The sequence below is a fragment of the Brachyhypopomus gauderio genome, chromosome 2 (genome assembly GCF_052324685.1).
Source record: "Brachyhypopomus gauderio isolate BG-103 chromosome 2, BGAUD_0.2, whole genome shotgun sequence".
Classification (NCBI taxonomy): Eukaryota; Metazoa; Chordata; class Actinopteri; order Gymnotiformes; family Hypopomidae; genus Brachyhypopomus; species Brachyhypopomus gauderio.
This window is the reverse complement of record NC_135212.1, coordinates 26,838,196-26,855,003: the sequence shown is the minus strand read 5'-3', so window position 1 is coordinate 26,855,003 and position 16,808 is coordinate 26,838,196. Positions and strand designations below refer to the sequence as shown.

Sequence of the window (16,808 nt, the reverse complement as noted above, 5' to 3'; positions counted from 1 at the left end):
TATTGTGTCAATGTTTTTATGGTAAGTAATCATTGAAGAACCAGTAGTATTTAGCATACTAGAATAAATAAATGGATCATTTGACAGGTAAATGCAGGAATACAGAATGTTTGATTTGAAATTTTTAAATTATGAATATCACATCTTGTTACCAGTATGTGCATATATTTTCCCAAGTAAAAAATCTAATCTCTGCCCATCATAAAATACAAGCAAAAAATATTTCTGTGTACAGTTATCCCTATTAAACAATATATTAATCAAAAATATACAACATATTCCAAAGAAAGCATAACTGGCGTTGACTTTTAGCAAAGAATGGAAGGACAAAGCAGGAGAAGGGCTTATTCAATTTCTGTGAATGTAGGTCTGGTTTCCCAGAAGTGGATTAAGCCTAGTCTTGGACAAAACTGCAGTGCTAATGATAAACCACCACTGGAATTTGTTTAAGTACAGAGGCCTAATCTAGGTCTGAGAAACTTGACCAATAGTGTTCCATCTAAGTTAATTTTGGAGAAGCCACACCAATGATTCACTTTCATGTTATTCCAACAGTTTGTCAACATTGGTGCTCATCAAAGACGCCTCTTCCTCAAAGTCTTCCTCTCCATCAGACATTTGTTCTGCTGGGGTTAAGGTAGGTGTCGTGAACTCTGACCCTGCTGCATCCTGCACATGGGGAGCTGGTGCAGGTTCTACAGCTCCATCTTCTTTCTCAGAGGATGGAGGATCGGTCGGAGGTAGAGATGCTTCTTCAGTTGTAGACAACATAGTCATGGCAACAGATAGGTCCACCACCGGGGGGTCGTTCTCCCGCTTGGGCAAAACAAACTCCAACGGCTCCAGTACGTTGTCCACGTTGATGCATCCAATGTTTTCATATTTATGAACTTGGGGTGCTGGCATACCTAAAAATATCACAAATCCCCAGTTACATTCTTCAATCAAAAGTACCATTTTAGAGTAAATATACTTTGCAGCTTTACAGATATTTACCCAGAATCTGTGCAAGCTGAGCTGGTGGGAAGAGAACCTGTAGGCATCGGTTCAGGAACGGCACCATGTCCTCGGCAAACGCACAGCAGAACTGAATGAATAACTCTTGCTCACGACTACTGAAGGCGGATTCTTCAGCTCTGTGGAACACTAGGATCAGTTTGGTCACCTGTTGAATGCAAAAATAAAACCACTTCACAAATATCCATAGACACCAACAACTCCTGCAAACCAAAATGGGTACGCATACATGTTACTAATCTGAAGAAATGTCATTAAAGAGCATGGTCATCAGACCAGACATCTGAGGTTAAGGCCCAAAGAAAGTTAGAGGTAAAGCAATGGTAATGGAAGTCAATGGAAAATAAAGCACATGACCTGATATGAGCGTAAGGATATTGTCTACCAAGCTCATATACGTTGTTATTAAATGCCAACAAGCATAAGATGCGTACCAAAAATAAGACTAATAAATGCAAATGTAACACTAAGTTCTGTACCTTCAGGAGGGCATCTTCAAGACATTTGGTAACTTCCTCAGCTAAGCCGATGGGGCAACATAGTCGCAGGTCATTGAAGGCTGTTAAAACATTGTTCAGAAAGCAGGCCAGGGGTGGGAAGTCCAGCAGAGCCATCGGGGGCTGCAGAGTCCCAGGTTGAGTACTTGGAGCCAAAGGTGGTATCGTGCTGCCAAGCATTGATGGGAGAGAAATGAGAGTGTATAAATTCATATCCTCTTGAAACTTATCCACGGCCTCTTTAACAGCTTTGCGGAACGTGTCCATGGCAACCCTCTGAAACATCGGTGCAAGCTGCCCACGGAAGTCTGCCCCTACACGGCTGAAGGATAAACCAAAATACATGCACTGACCCAACAGGGAGTCTAAACGGCTTCCCACCCCACGCTGAAGATCCTTATCCAAGGTCTCCAGGAACTCTGCGACCTGTTGTACCACCCAGCCGTGAAAGATAGCGCTCTCATTCACAGTCTGCCCCCCTGGTGGCAACAGGGGGTCGTCGTCGGAGAAAATAGCGCGGTACTGAGTAATGATGTCGAACAGATGGACTCGGCAGGCTTCAATGGTTTTGGTAATGTGGAAATATGGATCCTCCTCAGGGACAGCTACTAGGATGGAGCGCATCCAACTCCCCCGAGCTTGCAAGAACTTCACACGCAACTCTGCCTCTGTAAAAACATCCATTCTGCGCAGGTATCCGATCACGCGCAGACACACGGGGAGCTGAGAGTTACTGCGCAGCTGCTGCAGGAGCTGGTTCAGCATGAGCTGTGCCGACTGCCGAACTTCATGCACGATTCCCTTTGAAGACATGAAATGGTACAAAAACAGATTTACAATCGCCAGACAAAACTTGAAGCTGAAAGCGATCTTTAGGTAAATGATTGAGGTGGTGAATTGTTTGAGAATGTAACTTATCCGACAGCAGTACCTGGATGACAGGAAGCGCAGAGTGTTTCTTCTCCATCCTCCTGACGTACGCCGCCAGCTCCAGCGCCTCCTCGTAGTAGCCGTTACGGACGCAGGTGTCCATGAGCTGCGGGATCTCAAGGATCTCCAAGATCTCGGTGTGTCGATTTAATGTCAGACTGTTCATTCGCCGGCTGACTCCAATCTCTTCCGCTTCCTTTATGAAACATCTTTTAAGAGAAATACGTGTAGGTTAACTAACTCGTGATGAATAATTAGATAAATAAAAGGCGAAGTAAAAATCGAACTTCCTTTAGACAAACCTGCATTTTTCACCAAAGCTCGGCAGCTTGTCGAGGAGTTTAGATAAACTGCTTTCTACACGTCCAAAGTCTTGATAAATCTCCTTCGTGCAGTCAGCTGTGCGGATGAAGGTCTTGTAGTTGGAGAAGGCCAGCTCTCGGGTCTGCTGCAGGATCTGCGCCCTGTCCTCGGACAGGCGTTCTGGCTCTCGGTTCAATTTTTCGACTCCGTATGAACTTAATTCTGACAAATACGTCGCAAAGTCTGGATTGTCTCTCCAGTTCTCAGGGAAGCTATCCTTAAAGATAGATACTAAAATGCTCTCATCCTCCACGTCTACGGCCGCCATCTTTCCTCTGCGTCGGGGGGGGGGGGGGGGGGGGACTGAACACGTCATGATCCTGCAACATGCGTCATAATCCCGCGACAGGCGTGTCGCGTTACTGCGTTCCCACGTGGGTTCACCAGTTTTCTGTTTTTGGCTTGTAGCTAGTGATTATTATTTATAATGCGTCCGTTAACAGACGAGGAGACAAAAACGATGTTTGAGAAGCTTTCCAAGTAGTGGGTATCCTCATGTCAGCACCATAGATCCATGAAGTCTATATTTATCCATATAGGTAGCTAGATCAGTTCGCTAGCTACGTGGCTCTAGGCGTTAGAGCTAGTAAGCAAATTGCTAACAAAGCGTAAATTCTACATAGCAGTTTCATAGGTTTAAAAGCGGCTGTCATGCTTTTACTTAGATCTTTTTACGTGATTCGCCTTGCTGTTGTGTGAGTTTCAGTGTGCCTTTCATTCTTTTAGCATCGGCGAGAACATCAAACTCCTCGTTGACAGACCCGATGGGACGTACTGTTTCAGACTTCATCATGATCGTGTGTACTATATTAGGTAAACGTGTATCTTTCTGACCATATAGACGTCCGTATTTCTCGAGTTTGTTATAGCTTTTAGGAAAGACATTTAAGGATTTCGGTGTTGGTGCTGACTATGCATTCTTCTCATGTTTGTCAAACTAGTGAGAAGATGCTGAAATTGGCTACAAATATATCTCGAGACAAGTTGGTATCGATTGGTACGTGTTTCGGGAAGTTCACGAAGACCCAGAAGTTCCGTCTACATATCACAGCCTTAGACTTCCTCGCTCCATACGCAAAGGTATTTCATTGTATTATTGCACTTTCATTGTATTATTGCAAAAATCGTCTAATAATTCTAGCAATTACACGAACATTGATTTGTCTAATGTAAAGATGTACGGAGTACAATGAAACACTGTTGGATCATAGCTTCCAGGTGTGACGTGTGTTTTCCAACAGTACAAAGTCTGGGTGAAGCCCGGTGCAGAACAGTCTTTCCTATATGGCAACCACGTCATGAAGTCAGGCCTTGGTAGAATAACAGAAAACACAGCACAGTACCAAGGAGTTGTGATTTATTCAATGGCAGATGTGCCACTGGTAAGAGGCATAATTCATATATTACCGATTATACAGTATAGCAGTGTTTGTTTTGGTATGCATGAAACATTTTAATCTGATCTGTTTCAGGGCTTTGGAGTCGCAGCAAAAACCACACAGGAATGCCGTAAAGTTGATCCAATGTCTATAGTGGTGTTTCACCAAGCTGACATTGGAGAATATATCAGGAGTGAGGATACACTGACCTAAGTAAATGCATCTTCGGGTGGACTGATGGTCACTGTACTGCAGCTGGACTACAAATCTTTTTCTGTCAAGTGAATGAGACCAAAAACAAACAGCATGGACATTTCTCCAGTTCTCCTGGATTTATGTGTTTTTTGGGGTGGACAGATTCATCCTAATTTAGTCGTCACTGATAGCCAGTGTTGTATACACACCTTAGCCATAATAAACTAAAACTTAAAAATAGTATTCTGTAACGTAAATACAACAATGACATCATTTGAGTTTGTGTGGTTGATCAGATATATATTTTAATAAATGTCCAGTTTATTAATTATGCTACAGCATGGCATTTTATTTGAAATCTTATAAACTGCATTTCATAATGCAAGAATCCCAGAAATTATAAATGAGTAAAAAGTGGACTTGCAGAGTTGAGATTCTGTGGCTGAGGTTTAACATATTTTCTGTAACAGATATTCCTGAGTTCTTCTAGTTTACAAAATATGGTTATTTATTGTATCAGTGAATAAGGAGTGAGACCAGCCTTTGCTTCAGTCTTTCTTCAACCCCTGGCAAAAAGTATGGAATCACCAGTCTGGGATGAGCACTCAGACATTTTATTCTGTAGAACAAACTTGGATCAAAAACATGATGCAATAATAAGGTCATTACAAAGTGAAATTTGTTGGCTTTCAGAAACTAAAAGAAATAAAAAAAAACATTGTGGAAACAAAGTGAATGTTACTTTTATTGAGTAAGCACAGGGAAAAAAAATATGGAATCACTGAAATTGGAGGTAAAAAATAAGGACACACCCAGCAAATTTCCTTTCCCTATATGGACACCTGCCTCAGATTAGATCTGCTCGTTAGTCTACAGTTAAAAACACCTTCAATCATGACACCTTGGAGGGCTGCTGGACGAAGTGGTGTGGCAAGAACCATGACTCCAACAAGAGAAATGTCTCTTGAAACAAAAGAGAGGGTTGTGAAACTTCTTGAAGAAGGTAACACTTCATGTATAGTTGCTAAAGATGTGGACTGTTCACAGTCAGCTGTATCCAAGATATGGACTAAATACAAACAGCATGGAATGGTTGTTAAAGCCAAATGTACTGGTAGACCAAGAAAGACCTCAAAACATCGACAAAGAACTTAAGGTCATTTGTCTTGGAAAACCAAAAAAGTACAACTAAACAGATGAAGCATAAATGGGAGGAAGCTGGAGCCAATGTATGTGACCGAACCGTAAGAAATCGCCTGAAGGAAATGAGATTTCAATACAGGAAAGCTAATTGAAAACAATCATTGGCACCTAAACAGAAAAGAACAACACTGCAGTGGGCTAAGGAGAGGCAACTATGGACTGTGGATGACTGGATGAAAGTTATCTTCAGTGATGAGTCAAGAATCTGCATTGGACAATGTGATGATGCTGGAACTTTTGTTGGTGCCATTCCAATGACCTTTATAAAGAGGACTGCCTGAAGAAAACAACCAAATTTCCACAGTCCTTGATATGGGGCTGCATGTCAGGCAAAGGCACTGGGGAGATGATTGTGGTAAATTCTTCTATCAATACACAAGTTTACATTGACATTTGACAGTTTTCTCATCTCTTCAATTGAACAGATGTTTTGAGATGATGAAATAATTTTCCAAAATGACTGCATTGTGCCATAGGGCAAAACAGTGAAGGCATTCCTTGGAGAAGGACACATTCAGTCGACGTCATGGCCTGCAAATAGTCCAGATCTCAACCCAATTGGAAACCTGTGGTGGAAATTGAGAAAAATGGTCCACAAGAAGGCTCTGACCTGCAAAGGTGATCTGGCAACTGCTACCAAAGAGAGTTGGCACCAAACTGATGAAGAATACGGTTTGTCAAAGTCCATACTGCAGACTGTAATCCGTTATAAGTCAAAGGTGGTGCAACTAAATAATAGTTTGGTTTTTTTTTTTCTTCTTCTTAAGTGTTTTTGAAAGCCAACAAGTTGCACTTTGTAATGACCTTATTATTGCATCATGTTTTTGATCTGAGTTTGTTCTACAGAATAAAATGTCTGAGTGCTTATCCCAGATCGGTGATTCCATACTTTTTGCCAGGGGTTGTAGGTGTGCTGAATTATGGGTATGTAAAAACTGGGCCATAGAAGCAAAAAAAAAAGTATATTTGCTCTTTCTCTATTTCCTCAAATGATATATAGTGCTAGAAGCTGCAGAGCCATAATCAATTCATTGAATAAATTCATAATCAAAAATAACAGGACATGTGACCATGCTAAAAGAAAACACCACATACCTGTGAAAGGTCTGTGTACATGACTTAAAGGCCAACCATCATCACACCAATTGATGGAGAAAAGGCTATGCTGTACATTTACCTATTTTATTACTATACTTGGTTGTGAAGGAAAGTACTGAAAGTAAATGAACTAAAACCTAGAAGCAACTAGGTTCCCCAAGGGCTAGCCATTAGGCCAAAAAACATGCAGAACCCCCAGCCCCCACTCAAAAACAGACCCAAAAGTTCTTGGTTTTTTATAGTTCTGAACCTAACTTTATTATGCAAAAGAGCTTTACATATGAAAGAACAATTATTTTGACACAATTGAAAATATCTTAATATTCACAATGTATTTGACATAACCTGCTTTTGATTTCCAGTTGTAAAGAACGCTTTGAAAATTCTTTGCATCATAATTCTAGACAATCTTCAGTTATTACACTTGTCATTGGGATTTTAATTAGATTTTTGACTAATCCTATACATCTATAAAGCTGTTATTCTACTATTTGCATCTACAATCAATATCTTTATGCAGGACATTCATGTGCAAAAATCATTTCCCTTGCTTCTCATCTGTACTCTACAAGTTAATAAGCACTCCTGCAGAAAATGGTACAGGTCTGTCAGACACTAGGCAATGATGGTCAAGCCATATTTTGAAAGAATTGATGCATTTAGGCAGTACTTTTTGTAGTGAGGAAAGTATCAAATATGTGGTCTCATTTATCAATTGAGAATTGTAGATGGAAACAGCTGTTTTTCCCCCAGACAACATTGTACATTTGTGTTAAAGGAAAGAGTGGCAGAAACATTCTCTTATAAACAAAAAAATTGCTGTGCCATGTTTCACAAAGACTATTTAATAAACAACGGAAAGCACCTGGGTTGGCTAGATTTTACCATATTTTCCCTTTCCACACAGACATGTAAACAATACCAAAATAATACATCAGTTACATAAGGTTAAGAATTTTAATTGGGATATATATTTGAAACAACTACAATCTTAGTCTCTAGCTCATCATTTCCCAGTCCCTCTCAGTGGTGTCCGTAGCTTATTTTGCATGCTATGACGGGTTCTCAACTTCAGCTCTTGTGCACAGTTTTGGCACAAGTTGAAAAGCTCTAATCTAACTGTGCATCCTGAGGCAGGTCACAAGGGCCTTGTGGGGTACAGCAGGCGAGTGTATCCAGGTGCCTCAGATCAGGTGCATCACCAGTTCCCGCAGACTGACCATCTTGTCTTTACGTAGGAGTTATGCCGGTGGCCTGTCAGCTGAACCAGTGTCCAGTGATCATAAGATGGACCAGGCTTGGATTCAAAGGCCAGCAGTGAGCAATACAGAGTGTTGGGGTGTAGGCAAGAACAGCCCTGGGAAATCGCTGGAAATAGGAACAGAATGAACCAATACAAATCAATACTGTCGACAATCATGAACTGAACAATAGCTTAGTTAGATGGAGCACCATCAGCAGGTGACAGGATGACTGTTGGTTCACAGATGCCTTCCAGACTGTAGACTGCAAATACTTAGACATTCTATATACTTTGGGGACATTTACTGATCTGTCGTTAAGATTCTACTACCAGTTCACCAGTTCCTGAAACATTTGTTAGGAAACGGTGAAAATACCCAGATTGTCAGTTAAGTCAAATTCAACACCGTCTGAAATATTCCGCACTTACTGCATAAACTATTACAAGATACAGTTCATATATTTGTTATTTAAAAATCCATCAGCTGTTGAGGTAAAATCTCTCTTATAGAGAAGTGAAAATATGAAGTGAACGGAGTGAAAGCTTGTCACAGAACTGCAATCAGAAAGGGATTCCTGAAGTAAGGACTCGCATGCAGTATGTGTTCTGACTAAACCAGTACTCAGAAATGATTCCGTTCAAGAACTCATGATGCTTGGCGATTTTCAAAACACGTTAAAAATAAAATCTGGATGTGCTCAGACAAAAGCCACCCCGTGGGAAAGGGGGGCAACAGAGCTCTCAGACAGGTCTGTCTGGACTCAAGTGGCCAAAAAGAAACAGGTCATGCTTTATTTATATATACACCCCAATGTGGTATGTCTAGGCCCATGCCAAACAACTGCAGGGTTGGTCTCAGATGTAGCTTTCACTTAGATAAACAGTTTAAATATAGGAGTTTAAATATTCAGTGCCATTTATAATTTAAAAAATTTGTAATTGAGGCTTGAGATGTCATGTCTTTACAACATAAGGATCTAAAATATAGCCATTTACGTCTCATGAATTAAATTCTGTTGTAAAACAACAGAATAACCAGATGTTTATTACACACTAGAGCAAAGGACTTAACGTACGAAAGATGCGAGAACTTTCTTGGCAAATAAGGTATTCAAATTTCAATTTGGCCAGTGAATTTTTCTGAGTTGACCAAGATCTGATGCTTGGAAAGGGCATGACCTTTTGAACACTAAACACTAGTGCTCTGAATCAGTGACCTTTTGAACACTAACACTAGTGCTCTGAATCAATACCCTTAGATCACAGCCATTATAGATGACCTCTGTACCTTTTATGTGTCAATTTAGTTTTGCTTTTTATATTAAACATAGCAAACATAAAAGTGTCCCTTTAAAAAAAAAAAAAAAAAAAAAAAACCCATAGAATTCATGAAGACAGATATAGTCAACACAGGTGAAAGTAAAAGTGATCCTTCTGGCGAGGTGCAGTGGTCTACCAGACAGACTGTCCTGGTGTGTCTCCTTGCTCCACAGGGCCACCCTCAGTTCTGTTGTAGGCCGTCTTCACCGTGTCCTCCTACCTGTGCCACTATTATGAGTGTTGTGCCTGGTCCTCTTCTCTTGTCGCAGTGCTGGCATGGCGGCACGCGGACATGCTGAAACAGACACGTCTCCACACGCTCACACAGAGAATTCGGAGCCTTCCTTCCGGCTGTGCACCATGAGGAGGCGGCGAAGGCGGAGTCCAGCGAAAGGGTTGAACCACAGGAGAGAGGGCGGGCCCCCGAACACGGCCTTCATGCCATCCCAGCGCACCCTCCGCTCCCACGTGGGCTTCTCGTTCTTCAGCCTCTCGATTTCCTGCAAGCAGGGTGGGGCCAGAAGGGGGCGGGGCATGGAATAGATGGGCATTAGCAGTGAATGCAGCCCTTGGGCTTAGTCTGCGACCAGCAAGTGTCCCCTGTGGGCTGTTTCGTTTGACTTACAGTTTCATCGTTGCAGATGGAGTGAATCTGTGTGCCAAACATGACTGCAGTGAAGGTGAGGAAGAGGAGGGCCTCCAGACAGAGGAAGATTAGGAGCATGACAGCCACAGGAGGGGAGAAGTCGCTGCATTCTGTAAAAGACAGAATCAAGAAGTATGATAGACTGGACATGACACAGTATAAATGCTCTATGCGCCTCCATACACGCATGGACTTCAGCTTCAGAGTTAAAAATGTTTAAATGGAAGGAGACAGCAAATATGCATATGGATTACAGAAGAACGATCATAAAGTGTCACAGTGTCTCCTCGCAAGACACTGTATCTGCCAGTATAGCTTTCTGGGTCTTGTGGCCCCGAAATAGAAACGTTGAGCATTTTAAACCCACCATGTGCCTATGACTCACCACTCCACTGGACTTTGACACAGGTGAAGAAGTGGAATCCACTGAGGCAGAGGGCATGCAAAGAAATGGAAGCTATATACATCTGCAGAGAAAAGAGGAGGACAGAGATGCAGTACTCAACACAGCAGTAACCAGCACTACACACTGCTGCTGCATGTAATGCATGAATCTGCTTCTGCAAACGTGCACGTGTCCCTTTGTTTTCACCATTCATCATTTGTCTTTACTTAATGTCTAAAGCAGGGGTCTCCAACACGTCGCTCGCGAGCTACCAGTAGCTCGCCACCCCTTTCCGAGTAGCTCGCCAAAGGGCCAATGAATTACATATAAATTTGTAAACCTAATTGGTCCCATCGAGAAATCTACTTAAATTTATGTCCAATCAAAATTCACAGTTGTCCCTCCCCTTCTAACACTAAATGATTATTCGCCAATTATACAACAGTTAGTTCACAATCCGACTGGTTGAGAAGTGTTCTAACCCTGCAGATATGTGTGATAACAGCACGGTATTCTCATTCTCTGTATCACTCCGCGGACGCGTTGTCAAGTAACGGCATGTACATATATTCATGATAACACACTCCCTCTCGTGTTCTATTGCTCAATTAGCTGTCAATCAAAAAGTTAGGCTGCCGTCAATATTGAATAAATCAGGGGTCACCCACGTCATGAGTCGCCCGCGGGCTTGTTTTAAAAATAGCTCACTATAGCGCCATGCACCAAAGCGCTGCATCGTTTATGTTTTTGCTACTATTATAGATTGTCCGTGGTTGCTAGCGGTCTTCCCGCTTAGCAATTGACACTCGCACACGCAACTTTTGTTCGTTCACACCCCCCCCCCCCCCCCCCCCCCCGGTAGCCCTCCGCAATAACTGGTATCCAAGAAGTAGCTCCCAATTCCAAAAAGGTTGGAGACCCCTGGTCTAAAGGCATTTGGGGGATCATAAAGTTTAACGCATCACATTCTCACAGCACTAACTCATGTATTCAAATGTCAGCTAATGTTTAAGCAAGACTACCAGAGTCTGCACTGCAGGAAGACTTCACAACACAGCCTGGTGTCATAACACAAGCCAGTTTAAGCCCCCCGCCCACCCCTTGCTTACAGTGAACAGGACAAAGAATCTCTGGTTGTTTTCTCCCACACAGTTGTTCACCCAGGGACAGTGATGATCCATTTTCCGTATGCATCTCTTGCAGATACTGAAACAAAAGAACAAAGTGATTTGTTTACTCCAGTCATGCATGAAAACCACAACCAAATGTTTGTGCGCCCCAGCCAGCCTGGACCGTGCGGACTCTGGGTCTGACCTGCAGTGGTGTGCTCTCTCTGGCTTGATGCTGCAGCATTTAGGGCACTTGTAGATGACTTCTCCAGGTTTTAGCTGGAGACTGTCCATGTAGTCCTTAGTGGCATTACCCTTAGGAACGGCACCCTGACAAACACAAACACTTCCCTGATCAGCAAGAGGCAAAGTGCACGTTCAAACCACGGTGCAGAGGTAGAGGCATCGTCTCCCCACCTCAAACCGAAAATGACTAAATACGGTATGATCTCTACAGAAGTGCTGAGATGCCCTGATGTTCTGACAACAGAGAGGAAGGATAAAGATCCACTCTATGTAATGGAGTGTTTGGAATAAGGTCATCAACCGTGTTCACTTTAGAATAGCAGAGAATTATCCAAATTCTTTTAGACCACAGGATTAATGTACATGTGAGTGTGAGACGAGGTGAAATACCCAATGTAATGTGTTCTGCATTCTCTTAAAAGATGCTCAGAACAGATTGAGTTTAACTACAGAATGGCCCTTAATCACTGGCTGTAGCTTTTTTACTGAGAGCATCTGATAAAGAATGTGGTTCCAGCATGACCACTGTGTCACCTGAACGTGTGTGGAAAAAGGTTTCATAACATCACATTGCATTGTGTCCAGTGCCTGATAAAGACGGATTAGAGAGCTGCAGAGGTCGGATTGAGATCACGCTTAAGCTCCTGCAGCACTTTTGAATTGCAAATGTGGTCGAGGAGTCGTGGCTGGGCTGAGCCCCACACACGGTGCGTGTCAACAGATGACCTTCCCAGCGAGCACGCCACATACGCGCACCCCCCCCACCAACTCCCCCACATCTCACCGGGTCGGTCAGCATGGTGCGCAGGTGTGCTGCCAGGGCCAAGACCGCCAAGAAGTTGAACACCACGCCGTTGAGGAGCATGTACCAGAAGCTTTTGGAGGGCAGCAGCATGACGAAGTTCACCACAAACTCAGCATACATCACCAAGAACCAGGTCATGGAGGCGCAAACCATGCCGCAGCCATCTTGGATGAACCAGACACGGGCGACGCCCACCTGCTCCTCCCCCTCCGCGCCGGGCAGCAAGGGGTGGTGCTGCTCCACATCCCGTAGCCGGTGCCCAGAAGACTGCATATCTACCTGCAGATGAGGAGAAACACGTCAGCCAACAGGGCCACAAAACTCCAGATGAGATTCAGGAGAAAGCATTTTTAAACACTTCGTTCAGTCAAAGAAACATGATCACCTGTTACGAACTAATCACTCAGAGATCATCCAGTACAAGTTGGCCATTCTGAGAGTGCAAACCACAACATGGTGGCAGATTCACATTTCAGTACGAGCAGGTGTAAAATATTTCAGTATATGATTTCAAAACAGTACTCAGTCCTTTCCTGCTTTGTCCTACTGTCTATTGCCTCCATTAGTGGCAAATTTTAAATACTGTACAATGTTCAGTTATGTTTAAAGCATAGTAAACATTTGATAATAGTTTAGTAGTCAGTTTTAGTATAGCCTGCTGCCAAGTTGCTGGTTACTAGGTGGAAATGATATTTCATTATAAAACCAAATGTTTAAAGCAAATCCTAGCCCAACATCAGCTCTGCATTATACATTAAACAAATGATCACATCTGAAAATGCAAATAAACAAATGCTATTTATTTAGTACTGCAACATTCACCGACATCACTGGAACTCTGGTGCCAATCAAAGACACTTTAGCAGCTCCTGCTTCTTAAAGTTTCTAGTTTTTACAGCGATTTATGCATTTAACCTGATTCCCACGCACCACAAGTAGGTCAGTGCCTAACGTTTCCAGTTGACCTAAGGCAGTGTTCACACGAGTCTTAGCACAGTTCATGCATATCTCTGAGCACTGAGGCTTAGCTTTGCTGACCTCCCAGACTGGACCTCACGCTGACATGACATCTAACAGTATCCCGCTCACCGGACAGCAGTGCCACAGACAACGTTCAATCCAGCGCACGCGCGCGCGCACACACACACTAACTACAGAAATTAATTATACATACGTAAGATTGTCTAAGAAGTCTAAACTTCTTAAACTAGATGGATACACGCTTTATAATGACAGAACAGTGGAGCTCTATAGGGTCTAATTCTCATTCAGGCTTCCCTTCTGCGGTTGCTTAACACAATTAACTCGTTCCCTAACCCTAGTGCCTTGATTAGGACCCCAGGGTGAAATGCACTGGTTGGCTAGCTATTTGCAATCAAATCCTGCTAGAATAGGTTAGCCACTACAAGATAAATGTATTTTGGCAGTAACAGCAGAGAAGAGGAGGTAACTGTGCAACATGAGGCCAGTAAGTCCAACTAGATCTCGGTAGACCCGGGAATAAATCACGGCCACACCAGTCCTCACCCCCAACTAAGAGCTCGGCGGCTAGATAACGCACCACTGCATGGTCGGAGACACCGCTCTTACTCAGCGGGGTGACACGAGGTGGATGTGGGACCGGTACCGGGTGGGTTCTGTGGTGGGGTGGCGGGTTGTTACTGCACCAGCTCGCCAGCCACGTTAGCATATCCCGACAATACACAGGACACATGATTCTCGCCACAATATCTGAATAGCAACGTGTTCTTACCAAAGCCAAACGTCTCGCAGCGGATCCCCCCACGTCCTAAGTTACTGACACTGAAATGAACAGATGTGATTTCATTATTCGCGGTTGGGGAAGCGCCAACTTCAGTAGGTTTTGGAAAAGGAACAGAATGGGTCGCACATACTTCCGGGATCCTCTTCGCCCGGTCCTCTTCTTCTGTGGTTAAAGAGTTCACTCCCACAGCCTACTTCTGCCCTCCACTGGTCATTTAAATACGAGCCCCACTTTAGGAATATGCAGCGCTTTTAGATCGAGGCCTCTTACTACTTTCCTTCGATGTAATCTGTAACAACAACAAAATCTAAATTATTTTTCATTTAAATCTGTAATGCTCTACTTTGGAAAAGAGATGCCCTTCAAGTCATGCATTCCTATCTATCTATATGGTTTCATTACAGTTCAGGTTAGTGACGTGCATGACTGCTACACAGTAGGTTTTACAGTAGGGCAGAATTTACTGTTGTGAAAGGATTTTTTCTTGTTAGAGTGTGTTTGCTAAAGAGTATGTTAAATATCCAACCACAGTAAAGATAAAATTTGGATTTATTATAAAGCTCTGCAGATCAAACCATAAACATTTTATCTTGCAGCAAACCTTTCCATGATGGTCAGGATATATGTACTGGAATTCCTAAACATGCAGTGAAGATAGAAAACATCAGGTTTGCACATGAGTGCTGGGCCACTTGCACTCACTGTTTGTTTTCAACGGTTGTGCAAAGGGTTGGGATCAGAGACCGTGTATGTAAGTCACTGGTTGGGATGGGTTTGGACATTTTAAAGGCAAATGTTTCGTTTTGCAAAACAAAATATTGCATGTGTAAGCCTGGGAACGAGGTAAACTCTTCCTGTGGAGAACTCAGGTTGGGCAGTTAGCAAAAACTGCAAATATAGGTGAAAAATAGTAGGTGTAAAATAGCAGGATATTCTTTTTAATGGGGTTACCATGACAAATACAATTATCTCCTATTGTAATGCCATGAGTGATACATGGAAATTGATTACCCCCCCCCCCCCAGAACTACTCTAAAATAGTTTTTAGGGTGGATTTTGGGCAAATGTAGCAGAATGGAATTGTGGGGTATTAGGATTATACAGTCTCAGCACTCAGTCTTTTTAATTACTAAGGAAGCTCATGACAGGAATAAATATGTAACAAAGGTGCATAAAACATTATTTTACTAACTTAATTAGCTGTTAAGTATCTTTACATTTTACAATTGCTGAAATGGTCGAAAGATCAAGTTAGTAAAAATGCATTTTCCTATTCTCAGTTTAATTACTGTAGAACATTTTAGTTTTTTTCTATTTATTTTCAAATAAATGAATCATGGCAAGGGTTAGAAAAAGCTGCTAAAAATATATTTACCCGTTTTATGTCATTCAGGAACAGGGGTATGAATGCTATGCAGTGATGAGCTTCGAAGACTGTTGTGATGAGCTTTGAGGATTTACCCAGGATACACTATGGCTTGACAGTTGCTCACTATTTTCTCCAGATGAGTCTCTGACCAGGTTCATCTGTGTGCCTGTATTCCATGTGTTAGCAATCCCTTAAAGCAGATTAAAAGCTGAAGCATCTGAGCCAGTGTTCTGTCTGTTTCCTAGACTACTCACTCTCAGTTCATGTGGAATGGGTAATCCATGCTAGCACTACTGCATGCTCAAAAACATTCCGTTAGGAAACATATTAAAGGTCATGGAGTCATTCTCCACAATGTATATTTAATTCAATAGGGTTCCTGTTCTATCTACTTTACCCACTCAAGTGTACCACTGATGTAAAGATCTAAGCTGGTGGTAAATCAATTAAGAGTATTATCTAAAAGATTTTCAGAACATACTCTTGAACACATTTTTGAAATGTCTTCATGACATAAAGGTTTATTACATGAAGTGTGTCTGGAGCTGGTAACTAATGACCTTTACTTTTGGTGGACAGGTAGTTTTATTTAATTTTACCCTCTTATCATGTAATAAATGAGTGTGTGTCTTTTGCTTATGAATAATTTGTGTGCCACCACATGGGTAAAGAGATGCTCCACCTCATGGTGCTTTCTGGATCAATTTCTCTTGGTTGCAACTGTATACTTGCTGCTGTAAAAACAATATTCACATTTTTAAATTGTACTAGCAAGATGAATAATTTAAATGTGCTTTCTTGAAATTCCATAAGATATTTGCAAGATTATTATGGTATCATGGGGTATGTGAAGCAATGATGCATAATTAAAAGAAAGACAAGAAAGCTACTGTCAAGTGTCACTCAGCTTGTAAACGAAATCCTACTGTGTGGATTAATCAAAAATCCAGCCATCTTTGCTCAGCTCCTTTTCAAACCTCCAGCAAATCAAAAGATAACCTGGGATCTGCCAAGAAAGCCTTGCTGATAGGTGTCTTGGCATTGTGTGGAAGCACTGAGACTCACTACTTCAAATTTAGTGTCCACATACTTCCACAATTTCTTTGCACAACTGATTTATGTGCAGATAGAGTTGTTTACCTAGTCCACATTAGGACAAAACTAGAGGAGAAAGGTTTTTTTTATTGCTCTCTTGTTGCTGTTGTGCAAAGCGTAGTTGTAGTTGCACTTCTAGTATG

General features: G+C 42.2%; 3 protein-coding genes and 1 long non-coding RNA gene across 7 annotated transcripts; 2 read left to right on the top strand and 2 right to left on the bottom strand.

Moving 5' to 3' along the window:
- Nucleotides 1-2: 2 nt before the first annotated feature.
- On the bottom strand, nt 3-3,091 carry cog8 (component of oligomeric golgi complex 8). Its single transcript, XM_076992603.1, has 5 exons — nt 2,747-3,091; nt 2,446-2,653; nt 1,497-2,315; nt 997-1,165; nt 3-908 (listed from the first exon to the last, which is right to left on the bottom strand). The coding sequence occupies exons 1-5, from the start codon at nt 3,073-3,075 to the stop codon at nt 544-546; spliced, it is 1,890 nt and encodes a 629-aa protein (XP_076848718.1). The 5' UTR covers nt 3,076-3,091; the 3' UTR covers nt 3-543.
- A 28-nt stretch (nt 3,092-3,119) lies between these two features.
- Nucleotides 3,120-4,717, top strand: nip7 (NIP7 nucleolar pre-rRNA processing protein). Of its 2 annotated transcripts, none has more exons than XM_076992624.1 (5): nt 3,120-3,181; nt 3,534-3,620; nt 3,749-3,887; nt 4,049-4,189; nt 4,280-4,717. In XM_076992624.1, the coding sequence occupies exons 1-5, from the start codon at nt 3,135-3,137 to the stop codon at nt 4,397-4,399; spliced, it is 534 nt and encodes a 177-aa protein (XP_076848739.1). In that variant the 5' UTR covers nt 3,120-3,134; the 3' UTR covers nt 4,400-4,717. The 2 variants fall into 2 exon arrangements, with proteins under 2 accessions (XP_076848739.1, XP_076848730.1); XM_076992615.1 differs by having other exon boundaries at nt 3,136-3,290.
- A 2,908-nt stretch (nt 4,718-7,625) lies between these two features.
- Nucleotides 7,626-14,378, bottom strand: zdhhc7 (zDHHC palmitoyltransferase 7). Of its 3 annotated transcripts, none has more exons than XR_013125599.1 (8): nt 14,190-14,356; nt 12,416-12,715; nt 11,591-11,715; nt 11,386-11,482; nt 10,277-10,358; nt 9,871-10,001; nt 9,466-9,745; nt 7,626-8,050 (listed from the first exon to the last, which is right to left on the bottom strand). XR_013125599.1 is itself a non-coding variant. In XM_076992579.1 (8 exons), exons 3-8 carry the CDS (start codon nt 12,707-12,709, stop codon nt 9,566-9,568), a joined length of 909 nt encoding a protein of 302 aa, XP_076848694.1. In that variant the 5' UTR covers nt 12,710-12,715; nt 14,190-14,239; nt 14,332-14,378; the 3' UTR covers nt 7,626-9,565. The 3 variants fall into 3 exon arrangements, 2 of the variants coding, with proteins under 2 accessions (XP_076848694.1, XP_076848693.1); XM_076992579.1 differs by having other exon boundaries at nt 7,626-9,745; nt 14,190-14,239; nt 14,332-14,378; XM_076992578.1 differs by having other exon boundaries at nt 7,626-9,745.
- On the top strand, nt 14,336-15,772 carry LOC143496168 (uncharacterized). The gene is made up of 3 exons (XR_013125600.1): nt 14,336-14,610; nt 14,798-14,952; nt 15,595-15,772. It is a non-coding gene; the product is annotated as an uncharacterized LOC143496168 (long non-coding RNA).
- The last annotated feature ends 1,036 nt before the right edge of the window (nt 15,773-16,808 follow it).

Excerpts from the sequence above, each read along its gene's own strand:
- cog8 (XM_076992603.1), bottom strand. The coding sequence starts at position 3,075 with ATGGCGGCCGTAGACGTGGAGGATGAGAGCATTTTAGTATCTATCTTT. Across the intron at positions 2,316-2,445 it reads CTGCGCTTCCTGTCATCCAG|GGAATCGTGCATGAAGTTCG; the intron begins GTACTGCTGTCG and ends ATGTCTTCAAAG. Across the intron at positions 909-996 it reads TCAGCTTGCACAGATTCTGG|GTATGCCAGCACCCCAAGTT; the intron begins GTAAATATCTGT and ends TGATATTTTTAG.
- zdhhc7 (XM_076992579.1), bottom strand. The coding sequence starts at position 12,709 with ATGCAGTCTTCTGGGCACCGGCTACGGGATGTGGAGCAGCACCACCCC. Across the intron at positions 10,002-10,276 it reads TGTCAAAGTCCAGTGGAGTG|AATGCAGCGACTTCTCCCCT; the intron begins GTGAGTCATAGG and ends TGTCTTTTACAG. Across the intron at positions 9,746-9,870 it reads CCATCTGCAACGATGAAACT|GAAATCGAGAGGCTGAAGAA; the intron begins GTAAGTCAAACG and ends CCCTGCTTGCAG.
- nip7 (XM_076992615.1), top strand. The coding sequence starts at position 3,235 with ATGCGTCCGTTAACAGACGAGGAGACAAAAACGATGTTTGAGAAGCTT. Across the intron at positions 3,621-3,748 it reads GATCGTGTGTACTATATTAG|TGAGAAGATGCTGAAATTGG; the intron begins GTAAACGTGTAT and ends TTGTCAAACTAG. Across the intron at positions 4,190-4,279 it reads CAATGGCAGATGTGCCACTG|GGCTTTGGAGTCGCAGCAAA; the intron begins GTAAGAGGCATA and ends GATCTGTTTCAG.